This window comes from Podarcis melisellensis (assembly GCF_964234715.1).
Source record: "Podarcis melisellensis genome assembly, chromosome: 9".
Taxonomy (NCBI): domain Eukaryota; kingdom Metazoa; phylum Chordata; class Lepidosauria; order Squamata; family Lacertidae; genus Podarcis; species Podarcis melisellensis.
In genome coordinates this window covers 65,644,292-65,662,740 of record NC_138541.1, presented here as the reverse complement: position 1 = coordinate 65,662,740, position 18,449 = coordinate 65,644,292, and the positions used below count along the sequence as shown (strand labels likewise).

Sequence of the window (18,449 nt, the reverse complement as noted above, 5' to 3'; positions counted from 1 at the left end):
CATAGCACGGGAGTGTTCCTAGTTGTATCTTCCCAACAACCTATTGAGGTACATTAAGCTGAGAGATAACGAACTTTCTAACCAGGTATTACAGGTAAACACATCTTCCTGGATCCAGTCCAATTCAGCCTTCACTATACCACACAAGCTTATTTAGATAGCTAAGTGTCTACCGATGTAAGGAAGTGAGAGCTGGACCATAAAGAAGGCCGGTCGCCGAAGAATTGATGCTTTTGAATTATGGTGCTGGAGGAGACTCTTGAGAGTTGATGCTACCTCAGGGTATGGTTGATGCTACCTCAGGGTGAACACACCCAGCTCCCACTCTCCACCCCCCACTCCAGGATGTGGGGGGGCATCTTTCAGAACCACCATAGCCTCATACTACTTCCAGTATTGGAGGCAGCTTAGCTTATTTTATTTATTTATTTATTTATTTATACCCCGCCCATCTGGCTGGGTTTCCCCAGCTACTCTGGGGGGCTTTAAACAGAAGATTCAAAACAGAATACAATTTCAAACATTAAAAACTTCCCTATCTTACCTCAGAGGGTTATTGCAAGGATAATTTGGACAGGGAAAGCACACCATACATACCACTTTGAGTTCTTTGGAGGAAAGGTGGGTTTTCAAGTGAAAATAAGGCACAAAGTAAAAACCCCTGAGAGTACCAATGTGTTTTTTGAAAGCTGCCTAGAGGTGGTGAGTTAGCAAGAACTTTCAAACCAGTGGAACCGATAATGCACAATGACTAAATGAAGAACAGCCGGCCACCCAACACCCTGGGCAGGCAGGTGAATTTTCATGAGATGTTGGAAACTGGATCACAGTCAAGGCCCACCTTATTCTTTTTTATTCCCATAGGGATGCGAGGCAGGTGGTGGGAAGCCAAGATCCAGCTGCTCTGGACCTTCTGGTGAGGGTAAAATTAAGGGGCAGGCCAGGTGCTTGGAAGCTGGATGAAGATACCAAGTGTTGACATGGGCCTGAGATGGAGAGAGAGAGCCCACAGTCCATTGGGTGAGGCCTTGGCCAAGATCTGACTTCACAATGGTCTGCAGAATGTTTTGTTTCCCAGGAAACCAGGTGAGTTGTTTGAAAGGATGCTGAGATCAGTTAACAGCTCCTTCAGCTGCCTCCCTTCAGATCGGTTGACACCGCAGATGTCTGTCTGCTTCAGAGAACTGCCTTTTTTTTTGGATCAGTTGATGTCAGAAACATGGGTCTTCGGACAACTATTTTTGGCTCAGTTGAAAGCCCAGAGAATGGTCTTCTGCCTCCCCTTCTACCACAGAAGATAAGGTAAGAGGGGAGGAGGGGAGACATTCTGAAGCCTTGTTCTTCCCTCCACCCTTTGGGCAGTTTTTAAAGATGCTCCTTGGTTATTTGACCTTCATAAGTCCCATGCTCCTAGGGAGTGTTCTAGCTAATTTTCTGATTAATTCGTTTGTCTCCATCCAAATGTCAGGAGAATTGCCACCTTCCCGCCGCCTCAAAAAAAATCAGTAAAATGCTCCCCCCGCCCCCTATTTCACCATCCACATAGGAAATTCTGGGATCTTATTTTTCACTCAGCGAAACAATTGCAATCTATAAAACACTGTTAACAGAGCAACAACTAAAAAATAAGCCAAACATCACAACTGAAGCAAAAGTCATATTACATGATTAACAAATCAATACAGAATAAACCACAGAGCCTAGGACTTGCTGATCAGAAGGTCGGCGGTTCGAATCCCCATGACAGGGTGAGCTCCCGTTGCTCGGTAACTGCTCCTGCCAACCTAGCAGTTCAAAATCACGTCAAAGTGCAAGTAGATAAATAGGTACCGCTCCAGCGGGAAGGTAAACGGCATTTCCATGCGCTGCTCTGGTTCGCCAGAAGCGGCTTAGTCATGCTGGCCACATGACCCGGAAGCTGTATGGCGGCCCCCTCGGCCAATAAAGCGAGATGAGTGGTGAACCCCCCAGAGTCGGTTACGACTGGACCTAATGGTCAGGGGTCCCTTTACCTTTACAGAATATATAATCAACAAACAATATTAACAACATTAACAGAATAGCAGGGGTGCTGAGAAGAGTCGCATCAGCTTCCCTCAGTGGGCAGTGCGAGGGGAGAGGCAGCTCAACATACCGTATTTTTTGCTCTATAAGACTCACTTTTTCCTTCCTAAAAAGGAAGGGGAAATGTGTGTGCGTCTTATGGAGGGAATGCAGGCTGTGCAGCTATCCCAGAAGCCAGAACAGCAAGAGGGATTGCTGCTTTCACTGCCCAGCGGATGATCCCTCTTGCTGTTCTGGCTTCTGAGATTCAGAACATTTTTTTTCTTGTTTTCCTCCTCCAAAAACTAGATGTGTCTTGTGGTCTGATGTGTCTTATAGAGTGAAAAATACGTAACTCTCTCATTTTTCCAAGCCTAGTAAATGTGGCAAAGCAATGCTATGTTCTCCTCCTTAGGTGCAGACACCTATTTAAGAGCCAGTGCAAAGGCTCATGCAGACTATAAATATTCAAATTTACTCTTGGCTTGTGCTTCTCTCCCTGCATTTTTTAAATTACTTATTCAAGGAGTTATATCTTGATTTTCAAGGCAAAAGTCTTCACAAAGTGGCTTGGACTCTAGCACAAATAAAACCAGTCAATGGACTCTCGTGCCCAGCAGTGTGATTTTATTCCCTCACTTCTGTTTTCTTGCAAGCATAAACAAGCAGCAGCATTCTGGATGTCATTCAATTTCACGGTCATTTTTCTTGGAATTCCCTCTCAGCTTTTACGTGAGTCATATGTCTGACATATTATGCCCGCATTTAGTGCATCAGACATGTTGTTTTCTTAAAAAGGGAACTCAAATTAAGAGAATCAAAGTTTATTAGCATCCTATATCCTTTTAATTTTCTTTTCTTTTTATTTTTTTAATTTATTTATTCAAAGTTATAACAAAACATATTTTCCAAAAACATATCCTTATTCCCCTCCCCATTTTTTCCTCCCTCCCCCCTCCCCCCCACAGAACCCATCCTCCCACCCCACCCCCCAACTTCCCTCAGTTCCAGTCTTTGGTTTCTCCAATAACGCTATTTTCTGCATGTTAGAGTTGTGTAGATCTTCAAACTGTTTGGCTAATTATTATCAGTAAAAAAATTGTGAATGTTTATTCAAAACCTGCCAAGGAGTCCAGTTCACTTTGTTGCATCTTCAAATACTTTGCAAAAGGTTCCCATTCATCCTTAAAGTCACAGTTATCCTTGTCTCGTAACTTATATGTCAATTTTGCCAGTTCTGCATAGTCCATCAATTTTTCTTGCCATGATTCTTTAGTTGGGGTTTCTTCAGTCTTCCATCCTTGTGCTACCAGAACTCTCACGGCCGTTGTCGCGTACATGAAGATGTTTTTCAACTTTTTTGGCAGGTCGTTCCCTACAATCCCCAACAAAAATGCCTCAGCATCCTATATCCTTTTAAATGTGTTTGTGGAAGGGGACATTATTGTTTTTGTTTTTCCTTGTTTTTATTATGTATTTTGTGTTTTTTTCTTTTATTTTTATACTGTGAACTGCCCCGAGTTCTTCAGATGTAGGGCAGTATACAAATTTAATAAATGGTAATAATGGTAATAATAAATTTAGCGTTTTTCACGTCAATCTGCCCCGAAAGATGGGAAATTGCAGAGCTAGCCTCCTTGTTAGGAGAGAGCACTGGAGATGCATGGTTCTTTTTCAGATAAGCAGCTCATTTGCAAATACACAGTTTGAACGAATGTTAAACAAGTACTCATGCCATCAGTACCAGGTCTCAGGCTGCATCAGCTCAAGTTTCCCAGCATCCCAGAAGTTGCTTTTGATAGCCAGAAATCTCTTGGCACTAGCATTATTTCCCCCATAGCCTCAAAACCCAGACTGTTTATTTCTTCTGCCAGTATTCAAAATGCAAAAATTGTAAGATGTATAAGACTGAATCGGATAAGTACTGGAGATGTAAAGAGGTGGAGGGAACATTTTTTCATATGTGGTAGACATGTAAAAGGGTAAAATGGAAAACAAGCAAGGTCCCAGCCAAAGAAGAACAGCAACTTAGGTTGACAGAATATGCACAATTTGCAGACTTAACATATAGAATAAGAGAACAAGAAGAATGTATGTTTAGAGAAGATTAGAAAATGTTTATTGAATATATGGGAAATATCTGTGTACAGCTGAAAATGCTGGCAGCATTAAGATAAATTCAACAGCGTAAACAAGTTTTGATGGATGCAATAATGGAATACTGAATGCTATAGTTTTTGTAACATATGCAGGGATTTATCATATGTAAAATGAACCATGGAAAGAGAAGAAGGGAAGTCATTGATATCTTAAGGATGTAAAATAAAAAAATTCCTTCCAGTAGCACCTTAGAGACCAACTAAGTTTGTTATTGATATGAGCTTTTGTCTGCATGCACACTTCTTCAGATAAGGATGTAAAATGAGTATTTTAAATTGTAAAACAGAAAATTTAATAAAAAATCATGTATCTCTCTCTCTCTCTCTCTGTGTGTGTGTGTGTGTGTGTGTATCTGGGCGTTTGCCCTCCTATGTGTGTGACATCATACCGGGTTCATAGGGAAAGGGTTAACTAATTGTAAAATGACTAACCAATGGGAACCCAAGGGGCAGAGTTAACTGTGTATAAGGTTTAAGCACAGGGAGAATTTGTTAAGAAGAGTTAGAGTTAGAGTGGTTGAGAAGACAGTCTGGAGTTAGACGAGAGAGGGAAGATAAGTCTGTGGGTTGGGCTAGTCTGGTGTGTGAGAGTGAGAAAATTTGTTAAGAGGAGTCAGCATTAAAAAGCAGACACAGTCCTGAACCTGGGTGTCTTCTTTTTAATGCAGACACACAGACACACAAAACCCCCTTTGCCACTTTGTAGATGATACAGGATGAAGACTGAGGAAGTGGAAGGGCTAAGCATTTCCTTTGCAGCCTCTTTTGCATGCATTCACTGGAGCAGATCTCAAATGCAGAAAGACGTGAGAGAGGCAAAGTAGGTCTTGTATATCCTTGTTTATCTTGTCTATCCTGTGGCGCTGTGGTCTAAACCACTGAGCCTCTTGGGCTTGCCGATCAGAAGGTCGGTGGTTCGAATCCCCGTGTCAGAGTGAGCTTCTGTTGCTCTGTCCCAGCTTCTCCCAACCTTGCAGTTCGAAAGCACGCCAGTGCAAGTAGATAAATAGGTACCACTGCAGCAGGAAGGTAAACGGCGTTTCCGTGCACTCTGGTTTCCATCCCAGTGTCCCATTGTGCCAGAAGCAGTTTAGTCATGCCTGCCATATGACCCAGAAAGGTGTCTGTGGACAAGCACTGGCTCCCTTGGCCTGAAAGCGAGATGAGCGCCGCAACCCCATAGTCGCCTTTGACTGGACTTAACCATCCAAGGGTCCTTTTCCTTTACCTATATCCTAGAGGACTGGGAGAATCTGAAAACTCAGACTTGACAACCCTATGATGCCAGCACCTAACATCAAACGTTGACATGAAAGCCTAGAAGAAATGAACTTTGAGAGTGGTAGCAGTAGCCATGAAAACTACCTAAGAAGGCAGTTAGGAAAGTCCATTTCCAGAGACTTTAGCATGCTGAATCGCAGAATAGGTGATGTTACTGGAAGCAAGATCTGCCGAGCAACGAGGAGTTGACATTGCAGAGCACCTGGGTCAAATGTCTCCTTCAGTATTCACATGAGAATGACATGGCTAACACGACACTGCTATGTTCCCTTTGGATAAAACTGCAAAGGCATGTCATGGAACGAGCCACAGTTAGGCAATTACCAGGTTAGTTTCTCTGTTTACATTTAGGCAAACAAATAAGGGCCTCAGATGATGAGCTCAGGGTCTGAGTAGATTCATATGGAGAGAGGCAGTTTTTGAAGTATTGTGGTCCTGAGCAATAGAATCGGTTGGGAACCATTTTATTTTTGAAACAGAGTAAGTCTGAAGCCAGAACGAAATTCCGGGAATCCTTTTCAAAAATAAAAAATAAAATCAACTGACTTTGACATTCATAACAAGGAATTCTTCCACTGTAAAGCTCTGTAAAATATATCACATGTGGCCTATGCTTGCATAACTGTGGTTGCAAGTGCATTGTGATGAAATATTTGGCTGCATTTATTTCAACAAAGGCTTTTCACCATTCGCTGAGTGATTGCATATTAGTCAGAATCACTGCTAATGCCAGTCTACAAAAGAAGACGACTGTGGTTTGTCATCGTAACGCTCTCAGTCTTTAAAGATTTTCACGCCACAATCCCCTAAACATGTTTCTATACAGCACCAGGTGTGTGTAATTGGGATTACAGTGGCACCTCGGTTGTTGAACGTCTCGGAAGCCACATGTTTCGAAAACCGAAAACCCTGAAGTAAATGCTTCGGTTTTTGAACATGCCTGGGAAGTTGAACAGCTTTCGCTGAGTGCCCCCCCCCCCAATTTTCTCCATTGAATTTGCAGACTGTCCTTTGTGGCTTGGTTTTCGAACGTTTCGGAAGTCGAAAGGTCTTCCGGAACGGATTGCGTTCAACAACCGAGGTACCACTGTATTATGCCACACCCAGTTATGTCCACCTGAAAATAAGTTGTCCAGATGCGCCCCAATGTTATTGCTTTGTCTGAGAATCAGTGTGGTCCCAACGATTCTTTTTAAACTGGAAAAAGCAAAAATATATATTTAATGTTCTAGGGCAGGGGTCAGCAAACTTTTTCAGCAGGGGGCTGGTCCACTGTCCCTCAGACATTGTGGGCGGCCAGACTATAGGGGGGGGGAATGAATGAATTCCTATATCCCACAAATAACCCAGAGATGCATTTTAAATAAAAGCACACATTCTACTCATGTAAAAACACCAGGCAGGCCCCACAAGTAACCCAGAGATGCATTTTAAATAAAGGGACACAAAGCGTGTTCTCCATCACGGAGAGCACATGTTGCGGTTGGAGATTCCAAGACACCTTGCTGTTTCTGGGCAGGTGGTTTGGCCAACTCGTAAGCAGGGGCGGGCTGTTACTGGGGAAAATTACATGTTGCCATTTAGTGATTGACAGCCCTATTTGTTAAATACAAGGCACACAGCAACGGACGTCCTCTTTCGCTGCGTGCTTCGGATCACCCACCCTCCCTTCCCTAATGTTAGACTGTTTGCTTGACCTTGCTATTGCCTGTCATGGGGTCGTCTGCTTTGGGGCACGGGCCTGGTAGGAATTTTGCCATTTGGCTGATTAGTGTGTGCCACTTGGTTTTCGCCTACCGCGTAAGGTTTGCGGTTAGGCATTGGTCTGGAATTGTTGCTTGGGGGGTATGGATTCGGCTGTGCCTGCCCCTCCAAAATGCTGCTGCTGCTGAAGGGTTTTACCGTTAAAGGAACCCAGGGGCTCCCCATGCTTTTGTCCGAAACCCCCTGGCAAGGGGCTAGGGCCACGCAAACCCCTGGGAGCATTCTGGGGAGAGGTGAGGCATGGTTCGCAGTCCTGTCTCTCTCCCCAGGTGACTTACCCTTGCTGACTTCGCGGGGGGTGCAAATGTCAGAGCTGTCCCCGTGCGGGGGCAGTTAGTGCTGCCAATGCCTAAGCAACCACTCACATTGCTGTAATTTGAATAAAGTTGTGGCCAAAATTATGCCAAAAACCTTAAACAAAAATTAAGTGTCATTGTGTTTTTCTGTGTGGTATCTTGGGGACCTCGACGTGCAACTAGTGTGAGGTAATCCCCTCCCCCAAAATATTTATGCATTTAGCAGTACAGTACAAATTATGCAAGAATATGCATATAGCCAGGGGAAAAGAATGATATTTCACACACACCCCTTCCCTCTTTGCACTTTGTTTATTAAATGTGACTAATTTTTTGGCGCTTTTCTGTGCAAGATCTGTTAGGGCACGATAAAATGGGTGTGATCATAGCAGTTAAAAGGTCTTGTTTCTTCCCCTGAGAATTATGTGCTGTTATTTTACTTCAAAAAAATCCATGCTAGTCAAAGTTATGTTGGATAACAAACCCTAGCTGCATGCTGATACGTTGCAAGTCTTCCACACAGGTTAATAAAAACAATCAAAACCTTACCAAAACAATAATACTAATGTATACATGCTAATAAACAATGCACACGTAACGAAAGCCCCTAAACAATACTCCAGCACACAAGTACAAAAATTAACCTATAGCATTTAACAATTTAAAACAGCCCCACCCTCCAAATAAAACAGCACCCACCCAAACTGAAAACCCCATCCCCATTAAAACAATAATTTGTTTTACACCCAGTGAAATGTGGATGTCTTTAAGGTTGAGTGTTCAGTGGAGATTCTGAGAAGCAAATTAGTTTCCCCCAGCCCTCGCTTAGTATGCTGTGAACTCACTGTCATGGAATTCTACTCAGTATTGATCCAGAGCATATACCAATGTATAGTTAGCAGAGTAAAAACGTAGACACGTTGCAGGATTCCCCCAAAATAAGACCAGAGGCAATTAATATTTCATCCAGCAAAGCTTTACTGCTACTGAAGGCAAATGAGCATAATGGTCACAAATCCAATACATTCAGGAATGGCACTGTCCATAAGAAAACCAGTTGCAGCAGACTTAACTTAAACTTACAATAACTTATAATAAGTCTAAACTTTAACACTAAGCATACTATGTACAGAACAGCACACTAGAAGGAAAAGAGACAGCAAGGGAAAAGTGAAACCCAGGCTCCTTCTGGCCTCTTATTATAGTCAGCATGACCTTGACAGAAAGAGATAACAAATCCATTTTAAGCCAGCTGTACTCAGCTTCTATGGAAGAATAACCCAAATATCATGAACTTTCTGCTTGTCTCTTTCACACAGAGAAGCTCCCAGAACCCTCTTGAATTAATTAGAATAGGAAAGATCTCTACACATCAGATCAATACTTTCTGTACCAAGAAATGCAAACTGGAAGAAATTTAAAGACTATTTGAATAAATAATGTAATATTAAAGATATGTAATCACTTGAAAGAATCAATTAGGCCTAGGATTAAATTGGGATTAAATTTATAAATAAGAAAATGCACGATAAGGAAAGTGATGTAATGTGATTATGACTGTGATTTGGTTTTTTAAAATATTGATATTGGAAACTGCTACAGATAATTACTAAGAAATTCAGACGGAAGAGACTCGAGGAACTCAAATACTATGTTTATGAAGATGGGTGGTACTTAATTGTAATTAATTAAGTGGCATTATACTGTATTGTATGTTCTTTTTTTTCTTTTTTTCTTTTTTATTTTCTGTTTGTTTTTGTTACTGTTAATTCTTTAGTATTATGCTTATTTACTGAAAATAATAAATATTATTTTTTAAAAAAGAAAAAAAGAAATGCAAACTGACACTCACAACCCGGCTCAAAGCGGGAGAAAGAATTAGGAGCCAATCTATGCCCTCTGCTCAATGCCATGGCTAAGAATTCATGTGGACGTGCAAAGTGGGACCAAGTGCATAGCTCATCTCCCGGGCAGCGAGTAGAAACTGGGTATTTTTCTGAAGAAGTGTGCATGCACACGAAAGCTCATACCAAGAACTAACTTAGTTGGTCTTTAAGGTGCTACTGGAAGGAATTTTTTTTGTTTTGGGTATTTTTCTAATGGTCATGGATTCGTTGCCAGTCAGAAGCTCCCTGACCTCGATCACCCCAAGGTACCGTATTTTTCGCTCTATAACACGCACCCGACCATAACATGCGCATAGTTTTTAAAGGAGGAAAATCCATAGGCATGCCACCCGTAGGCATTCCCTCCATAACACGCACAGACATTTTCCCTTACTTTTTAGGAGAAAAAAGTGAGTGTTATGGTGCAAAAAATACGGTATTTTCCCTGGGAAAGATGCTTCAGGAGAGACCTAGGCAGCCTAGCTTAGCGAAGCCTTGAGAACCCTTTGAGTCCCTACCCCTCAAAAGTCCAGGCAGGAACCAAACTGCCATCGCTGCACACAATGATTTATGCAGAAATGCTGGGGTAAATTGCCCCTGGCAAATAGTCTTGTTTTCAGCTCTTCAGGATGGTGAAAGAATGTTTGGTTCTGGTTTCCATTTTTTATAGTATTTTTCTCCTTCACAGAACAGCTATGTAATGCGATGGCTGGATTTTCCTTTTCCCCTCTGTGGTTACTTTGGATTTCAAAGTTCTTAAAGATTCAAATGTTCTTACTTACTGGATGTTTGGGGTATTGCGGTTGTCAGTTTCCAAAGCCACGCCATCTATTTATTACCTCATCCAAGAATTTACTAACCCTGGGGCACAACCAAAACATGTGTAACTAATTACCTGGAGAAGATCCACAGCTCAAATAAACAAATATAATTTTTTGAAAATTGCTTTTAAAACTTTCATTCTGGTGCCTGATGTTCTCTACAGAATTCTCTGCAGAGAATTCTCTGCTAGATAAAAATAGATTATTCAGCTCAGGGGTGCCAATTCACAGATCCTTTCATCTCATTATTATTAAGGTACTCTAATTCCACAAATCCCACAAGCTTTTTTTTTAAAGCACGTTGAAGGCATTAAAAATATATTTGTAACTGAAGTCTCCAGACTAGCAAAAAGATGCCTAAAATTTCAGAAATCTAACATCATGGATCCTCCTAATTATCTTGTGCAAACGCCAAGGCTGTGAGCACATTACCAATTTATTCTGGCTCCAGTGCACTGCCACTGCTGGCGTCTGAAGCCATATAGGCACAATCCACAATCCCTATCTAGCCTGTACTTTCTTGAGAAATGCTGCCGTTCAATGTTGTTGTTTAATCGTTTGTCATGTCCGACTCTTTGTGACCCCATGGACCAGAGCACGCCAGGCACTCCTGTCTTCCACTGCCTCCCACAGTTTGGTCAAACTCATGCTGGTAGCTTCGAGAACACTGTCCAACCATCTCATCCTCTGTCGTCCCCTGCTCCTTGTGCCCTCCATCTTTCCCAACATCAGGGTCTTTTCCAGGGAGTCTTCTCTTCTCATGAGGTGGCCAAAGTATTGGAGCCTCAGCTTCACGATCTGTCCTTCCAGTGAGCACTCAGGGCTGATTTCCTTCAGAATGGAGAGGTTTGATCTTCTTGCAGTCCATGGGACTCTCAAGAGTCTTCTCCACCACCATAATTGAAAAGCATCAATTCTTTGGCGATCAGCTTTCTTTATGGTCCAGCTCTCACTTCCATACATCACTACTGGGAAAACCATAGTATTTCCCCTCAAACTGGCTTCCATCCGATTTGAGCTACATTCAGTTTGTATTCCAGCTGAGTGTCCACATTCCAGACAGCCATTGTGCATATGCAAATGACAACTCATGTACTGACGACAGTGAGAGTTTGGGGTGAGTGGGTGCAGGTATGGGCATACGAAATGACTTGCATATGACTTGGTTGTAAACAAAGTGAAACAAAAGCCGCAAAGCGCTTTAAAAACCAAACCATACCCTCCAGCATTTCTCTGATGAAACTGTCAGTTGCATTTCTTAGCACAGAAAGTAATGATCTGGTGTGATCTTTCCTATTCTAATTAATTCAGGAGGGTTCAGGAAGCTTCTCTGTGTGAAAGAAGCAAGCAGAAGGTTCATGATGTTTGGGTTATACCTTTAGAGAAGCTGAGTACAGCTGGATTAAACTGACCCTGTTATATCTTTCTGTCAAGGTCACACTGTACATAATATGCTTAGTGTTAAGGTTTAGACTTCTTGTAAGTTCTTGTAAGTTTAAGTTACGTCTGCTGCAACTGGTTTTCTTATGGACAGTGCCATTCCTGAATGTATTGGATTTGTGACCATGATGCTCATTTGCCTTCAGTAGCAATAAAGCTGTGCTGGATGAATTGCATTTGCCACTGGTCTGTTTTTTGGGAATCCTGCAAATTTTTACTCTGCTAACTATACATTGGAATCTACTCTGGATCACTACTGAGTAGAATTCTATGAAAGAAAACAGGGACGTCCTATTAAATAATAATAAGAGCCTGCCCATCTGATGGGGCTGCCCCAGGTATTCTGGGTAGCTTCCAACATATTAAAAAACATAATAAAACATTAAACATTAAACAACTTCCCTATACAGGGCTGCCTTTCAATGTTTTCTAAAAGATAGGGGACACGGGTGGCGCTGTGGGTTAAACCACAGAGCCTAGGACTTGCCGATCAGAAGGCTGGCGGTTCAAATCCCCGCGACAGGGTGAGCTCCCGTTGCTTGGTCCCTGCTCCTGCCAACCTAGCAGTTCGAAAGCCCGTCAAAGTGCAAATAGATAAATAGGTACCGCTCCGGCAGGAAGGTAAACAGCATTTCCATGCGCTGCTCTGGTTCGCCAGAAGCGGCTTAGTCATGCTGGCCACATGACCTGGAAGCTGTACGCTGAGTGAGATGAGCGCTGCAACCCCAGAGTCGGCCACGACTGGACCTAATGTCAGGGGTCCCTTTACCTTTACCTTTAAAAACTATATACTCATCTCCTTGGCTCAGGGGTCACATAACTCCATTCCGTCCAACATTTCTCTGATGAAAATAGGGACAGCCTAAGGAAAAGTGGGGCATTCCAGGATCAAATCAGAAACCGGAATGGCTTCTGTAAATCCAGGACTGTCCCTGGGAAATAGGGACACTTGGAGGGTCTGTAACACTAACATCATCATTGGCACACCCTCGTTCAGCCACCTTGCTCCTCATTTTACATGGAAGCACATTCTGTTTTATGTATAACAATGAATATTTCTTACTGAGCAGGTAACGCACATTGGGTGAAGCCATCCTCTCCCTGGTGTGCACAGCAATGCAACAATATGACTTGAAATGTGGGGGGGGGGGGGAGACAGGACAACGACGACGACTTTGCTCCATTTTAAGCTGCTAACGTGTGCATAGCCAAAGGGAGCCTGACTCAGAATTTGCCTGCATGTTCCTACCTAGTGATTTTCCCTGCAAGCATTCCCACCACAGCATTTGACTTATGAGGATAACTTAGCTCCAGGAAATCTATGGTTTTCTGTTGACATGTAGTTTTGCCCTAAGGAATGGTCACAATATTTGGATTTCTATGCTAATTAGTTACCATAGCGTACTGTGCTTCACTATGGCGTAGAGAGTCGAAGCCAAGCACAGCGTTCCACACGGAAAGCCAATTGCTTTCAAAAATATCCTTTCTCTCAGCCTGTGCCAGGCCTCAAAGTACTCCAGAGGTTAACATCACAGATCAAGGAAAATAAACACTCCGTGACCAACACAACAACTATACTTTCCCTAAAATGTTATGTTTCGGATTCTTCTGTGTACCCAAATGCTTTTCAGTTCGTTTCCCCTGAATGCCTTATTTCTTGATGTTTTTCAGGTTTGTCACACGCAACCCCACTTTCAATACTGTTTGTACCTGCAGTATTAACTTTATCAGATCAACCAGTAAATTCTTGAGACAGCAATGGTGGACGAGTGGTGGATTAATTCTGCTTTAGCTCATCGCAAAATGCTTCCCAAAGCTACCACATTATTGCTGCCCAGCACAACAAAAGTGGAACCAAAATAAATCAGAATATTTGTGGTATTGAAAAATTATGGAATTTCAGCAGAATGTTATGGGATATGCACTGTCTGGAAGTGAAGCAGGAGGAAAATAGTACAGTACTGAAAGCAGATCTGGGTTCAGGCTTTACTAAGCCATGAAGCACAGAGGGTGACCTTGGGCTATTTGCTATCTGTCATCCAAATCTGGGTTGTTTTGAGGACAAAACCTACAAATGGTGCCCTGAGCATTTGTGGAGGATGTAAGCAACATAAAGTAGCTTCTTGGTTCCCATCTTATTCACCTTAAGAAACTTAAAAGTAGCGTTAAATTTGAACATATTAAACTCATTTCCTACACTTTGCTGCCATAAAGTTATGAAGCTCTGGAAGGTTTCCATTTTGCTTCTAATTCTCCTTCCCCTCAGTGAGTTTTGACTCAGTCTTATATAACTGGAAATGTTTAGCATAATTGAGCTTTCCCAGATGTTAGCCAAACTTGCATTCCAGGCACAGTTCTTGTTTCTCAAAAGTCACCCTAGCCATAAATTACCAGTCAATTCTCTTTTTACTCCCTGGAGATCATCCTTTCAGTTGCCCTACCAAAGTTGCAACTGAATCCTCCATTGATAATCATACCTGAATTCTTACCAATTTACTAAACATGGAGGGGGGAAAGCAACATGCATGTGCCATATTTGGCATAGGACTGTGCTAAAAGGAGTCTAGGGGGCCAGTGTAATGTTTTGGGTGGGAAATGGATTATCCACACCACTGGTCACTGTTTTTAGGAGGGTGATTGTGCTTTTTCCTATCCACACCAAAGGTGGGATGCACTTAGAATCAGAAAGGTTTTGTGCCTGTACAGTGGACGCTCGGGTTGCGAACATGATCCGTGCGGGAGGCATGTTTGCAACCCGCAGCGCTGCACCTGTGCAGGTCACGATTCTGCACTTCTGCCGAAAGCATGATTTAGCACTTCTGTGCATGCTCACGTGCCGAAACCCGGAAGTAACCCGTTCCGGTACTTCTGGGTTTGGCATGGTGCGCAACCCAAAAACGTGCAACTTGAAGCGTCTGTAACCTGAGGTATGACTGTAGTCGCATCCCTTCCATTCCTTTGAAGGTGACCCGGAAACTACAACTAATCCAGAATGCGGCAGCTAGACTGGTGACTGGGAGTGGCCGCCGAGACCACATAACACCGGTCTTGAAAGACCTACATTGGCTCCCAGTACGTTTCTGAGCACAATTCAAAGTGTTGGTGCGGACCTTTAAAGCCCTAAAAGGCCTCGGTCCAGTATATCTGAAGGAGCGTCTCCACTCCCATCGTTCTACCCGGACACTGAGGTCCAGCTATGGGGGCCTTCTGGTGGTTCCCTCACTGTGAGAAGCCAAGTTACAGGGAACCAGGCAGAGGGCCTTCTTGGTAGTGGCACCCGCCCTGTGGAACACCCTCCCACCAGATGTCAAAGAGAACAACAACTACCAAACTTTTAGAAGACATCTGAAGGCAGCCCTGTTTAGGGAAGCTTTTAATGTTTGATGTATTACTGTATTTTAATATTTGGTTGGAAGCCGCCCAGAGTGGCTGGGGAAACCCAGCCAGATGGGCGGGGTATAAATAATAAATTATTATTATTATTATTACTTTCCCTCCTTCCACCAGTTAATAAATATGGGAGTTATTTACCTCTCTCTCAGCTAGCCCAGGATGTCCATGCAGATGTCCTTTGGCTAGCCATGAGAAGGAGGCACCGCTGTCACCCAAGCACTGAAGGCCCAGCCCGGGCACAGCTTGCCTCCCTGTGACTCCAGCCTCGATGAGGGCTATACCACTGTCCTTTCCTCCCTGCCATGATGTGTAACTTAGGTTGTTGGGTTTTTTTAGGCAACAGCCTTGAGCTCCTTAGCCTGGCAACCCCAAAGTCTCTCCAAAAGGCAAAATAAGGGAGAGCAAGCATGAATAAATAAATAAATATGGGACTGCTGCTGAAATCCTGCATTGAATTCTCCTCTCTCACCCCTGTAAAACTTACTTTTGTTCAAGGCATCTCATTCATATATGTGTGTGAGTGAGTGTCCAAACACTAGGTTAAATTCTGGAAGTTACTTTGGAAACTATTTCCGCCCCCCTTCGCTGCAGAGCTCCAAGGAAAAGAGGCACATACTGACATAACTTTTTAGCACTGTGACCAACATATTTCTCCAAGCAAATGCAGCCAGAACCACTTGCCAAAACCAATATTGACCCAGTCCTTCATCCAATCAACAAACGCTATTATTTATAAGACTGGGTTTTTCTTGGTTGAAGTTCAAAGCAAAGCTCCAAGGATTTTCAAAACTATAATAATGAGAGGATTTAGCTTTCCAGAAAAAACCATGCCTCGCTTTTGGTTGCAACGGGAACACTAGGTCACTGCAAGTAAACATTCAGATAACCTTTTCAGTTCTATACATTCATTTTCCTCCACAGTTGTATCGAGTCCTGAAATTGTATGGGTCTGAATTAAGGCGCTGCTGTGTAGCTGATGCTGTCCTGAATATGTTCATTTATTTCAATGGGTCTACGTTGAGCAGGACTGAGCAGAATGCAACCCCGTTATGTTTGCATTGCTTTTCACATTTCCTGCATCTGCAATTCAGTGCAGGATCGAAGGAGAAAATCAGTTTGATTCTTGCACTTTTCTAAATAATATGAACTGAAGCACATTTGTGTTTTGAAACTCACACTTCTCTTTTGCAGTGAAGTTCTGCAGTCAAAGATGGGTAGAAAGTGTTCCTAAAACTGCATTGATTAGTAAATATAACATACATTAAGCAAAATTGCATTGAAATGTGAATCCAGTACAAAACTAAAATGCTCACAAATGTTTGGTAAGAGGGTTTTTTTTTTAATGTAATATAGTGAACTTTTTCCCCAGTAGTGACGTATGGAAGTGAGAGCTGGACCATAAAGAAGGCTGATCACCAAAGAATTGATGCTTTTGAATTATGGTGCTGGAGGAGACTCTTGAGAGTCCCATGGACTGCAAGAAGATCAAACCGATCCATTCTTAAGGAAATCAGCCCCGAGTGCTCACTGGAAGGACAGATCCTGAAGCTGAGGCTCCAATACTTTGGCTACCTCATGAGAAGAGAAGACTCCCTGGAAAAGACCCTGATGTTGAGAAAGATGGAGGGCACAAGGAGGACAACAGAGGATGAGATGGCTGGACAATGTTCTTGAAGCTACCAGCATGAGTTTGACCAAACTGTGGGAGGCAGTGGAAGACAGGAGTGCCTGGCGTGCTCTGGTCCATGGGGTCACGAAGAGTCGGACACGACTAAACGACTAAACAACAATAAATAACAGCAACAACAATAGTGAACTGTGTAATGTTTCTGAATTGAAGATGGGGGGACGAGGACAGAAACTGAGAGAAACAGAAATAGCCAGATTTTTCCATCCTTGAATGGAAGGCAATCTTTTCCTTCATCATAGCGTTCAGCTGATATTTTGAATGGTCGTTTTCATGATAAATCAGAAGTACTTTTCTCTCCGCACATCTGATAGCTGAGCCATTCTATCTGAATGAAAATGAGGTCTGCCTGTTACTCTGGCACCAAGTGACGATTTTGCTTTCAGGTGTGACTTTGGAGAAGGCCACTGCCTCTTTCTCTGCCCAAGTCTCTGTTCTGAGCATGTGTCCTGATTTAGAAGGCAGCAAGCTCACAGCGGTGACTCATGCAGTGATGCCACACGCAGCCTCCTCCTCTGAGAGCAGGTAATTCTGCTGCGTGATCCAATTATCCCGCGATGCAGAGATAATTAGAAACAGACAAAGCCACGGCAGCAAATGCAGCTGAGAGGCAATGGGCACACCCTCTCCCGGTTACCGAATTAGCTATCATTTATAAGTGGTGCTTGCAACAGGGTGGAGTGCTCAGTTTCAGAGTTCTAGCCAGACAGACATCCCCTTTTCCAGGATACACCATTCCATTTCTCCACTCCAGGTTTCTGCTGTCATTACCCTGTTCTCTCCAACAAACAACCAGCATTCTGTGGTCACAGAGCATCTCTTGGGCTGGTTTTTGTGGTGGTAGCTGCTGGGTCCCTGAAATATACTCAGAGTTGCTTTCTGTTTCAGCTCATCATGGGACGCAGGTGGCGCTGTGGTCTAAACCACAGAGCCTCGGGCTTGCCAATCAGAAGGTCGGCGGTTCGAATCCCCGTGACGGGGTGAGCTCCGGTTGTTCGGTCCCAACTCCTGCCCATCTAGCAGTGCGAAAGCATGTCAAAGTGCAAGTAGATAAATAGGTACCGCTCTGGCGGGAAGGTAAACGGTGTTTCCGTGCGCTGCTCTGGTTTGCCAGAAGCAGCTTAGTCATGCTGGGTGTTATGTACTGAAGTTCTCACCCTGGGCCAGCAGGGGGATACTGTTTTCACTCAGGTCCACATATGCAAATACAGGATTGAAAGTGACGTTCAGCGATTGGATAATTACAGAAAGTGGTTACTGTTGCGTTGTAGTGGAGCTCTATATGAGCAGGCTGGCTGAACCCTTCAGTTCAGTTCTGTTCTGACTGTGAATAAACAAGAGCTGTTTGAAGAATCGCTGTGTCGTCTGATATGTTCACCCACAACTTAACACTGGCCACATGACCTGGAAGCTGTCTGCGGACAAACGCCAGCTCCCTCGGCCTATAGAGCGAGATGAGCGTGCAACCCCAGAGTCGTCTGCGACTGGACCTAGCGGTCAGGGGTCCCTTTACCTTTACCTATTTCAGCTCATAGGAACATTGATTTAATCCCCCCCCCAACCTCTGGGACCCGCACAATGGGTCTCGCGTGATTGGTTGATTCTGCTCCTCTCCTGGAGCCTGATTGGGCTGCTCCTGCAGGCCAACTGGATGCAGCATTCTAGTACCTACCCTACCT

At 43.4% G+C, this 18,449-nt stretch overlaps 1 protein-coding gene across 1 annotated transcript in view; it reads left to right on the top strand.

The window, feature by feature from the left end:
* Window positions 1–1,216: 1,216 nt before the first annotated feature.
* Window positions 1,217–18,449, top strand: part of RBPJ (recombination signal binding protein for immunoglobulin kappa J region) — an 85,638-nt gene continuing 68,405 nt past the window's right edge. The window contains exon 1 of the mRNA XM_081924545.1: window positions 1,217–1,302. Coding sequence (XP_081780671.1) covers window positions 1,220–1,302 — 83 coding nt within the window. The 5' untranslated portion in view covers window positions 1,217–1,219. The remainder of the gene's footprint in view (window positions 1,303–18,449) is intronic.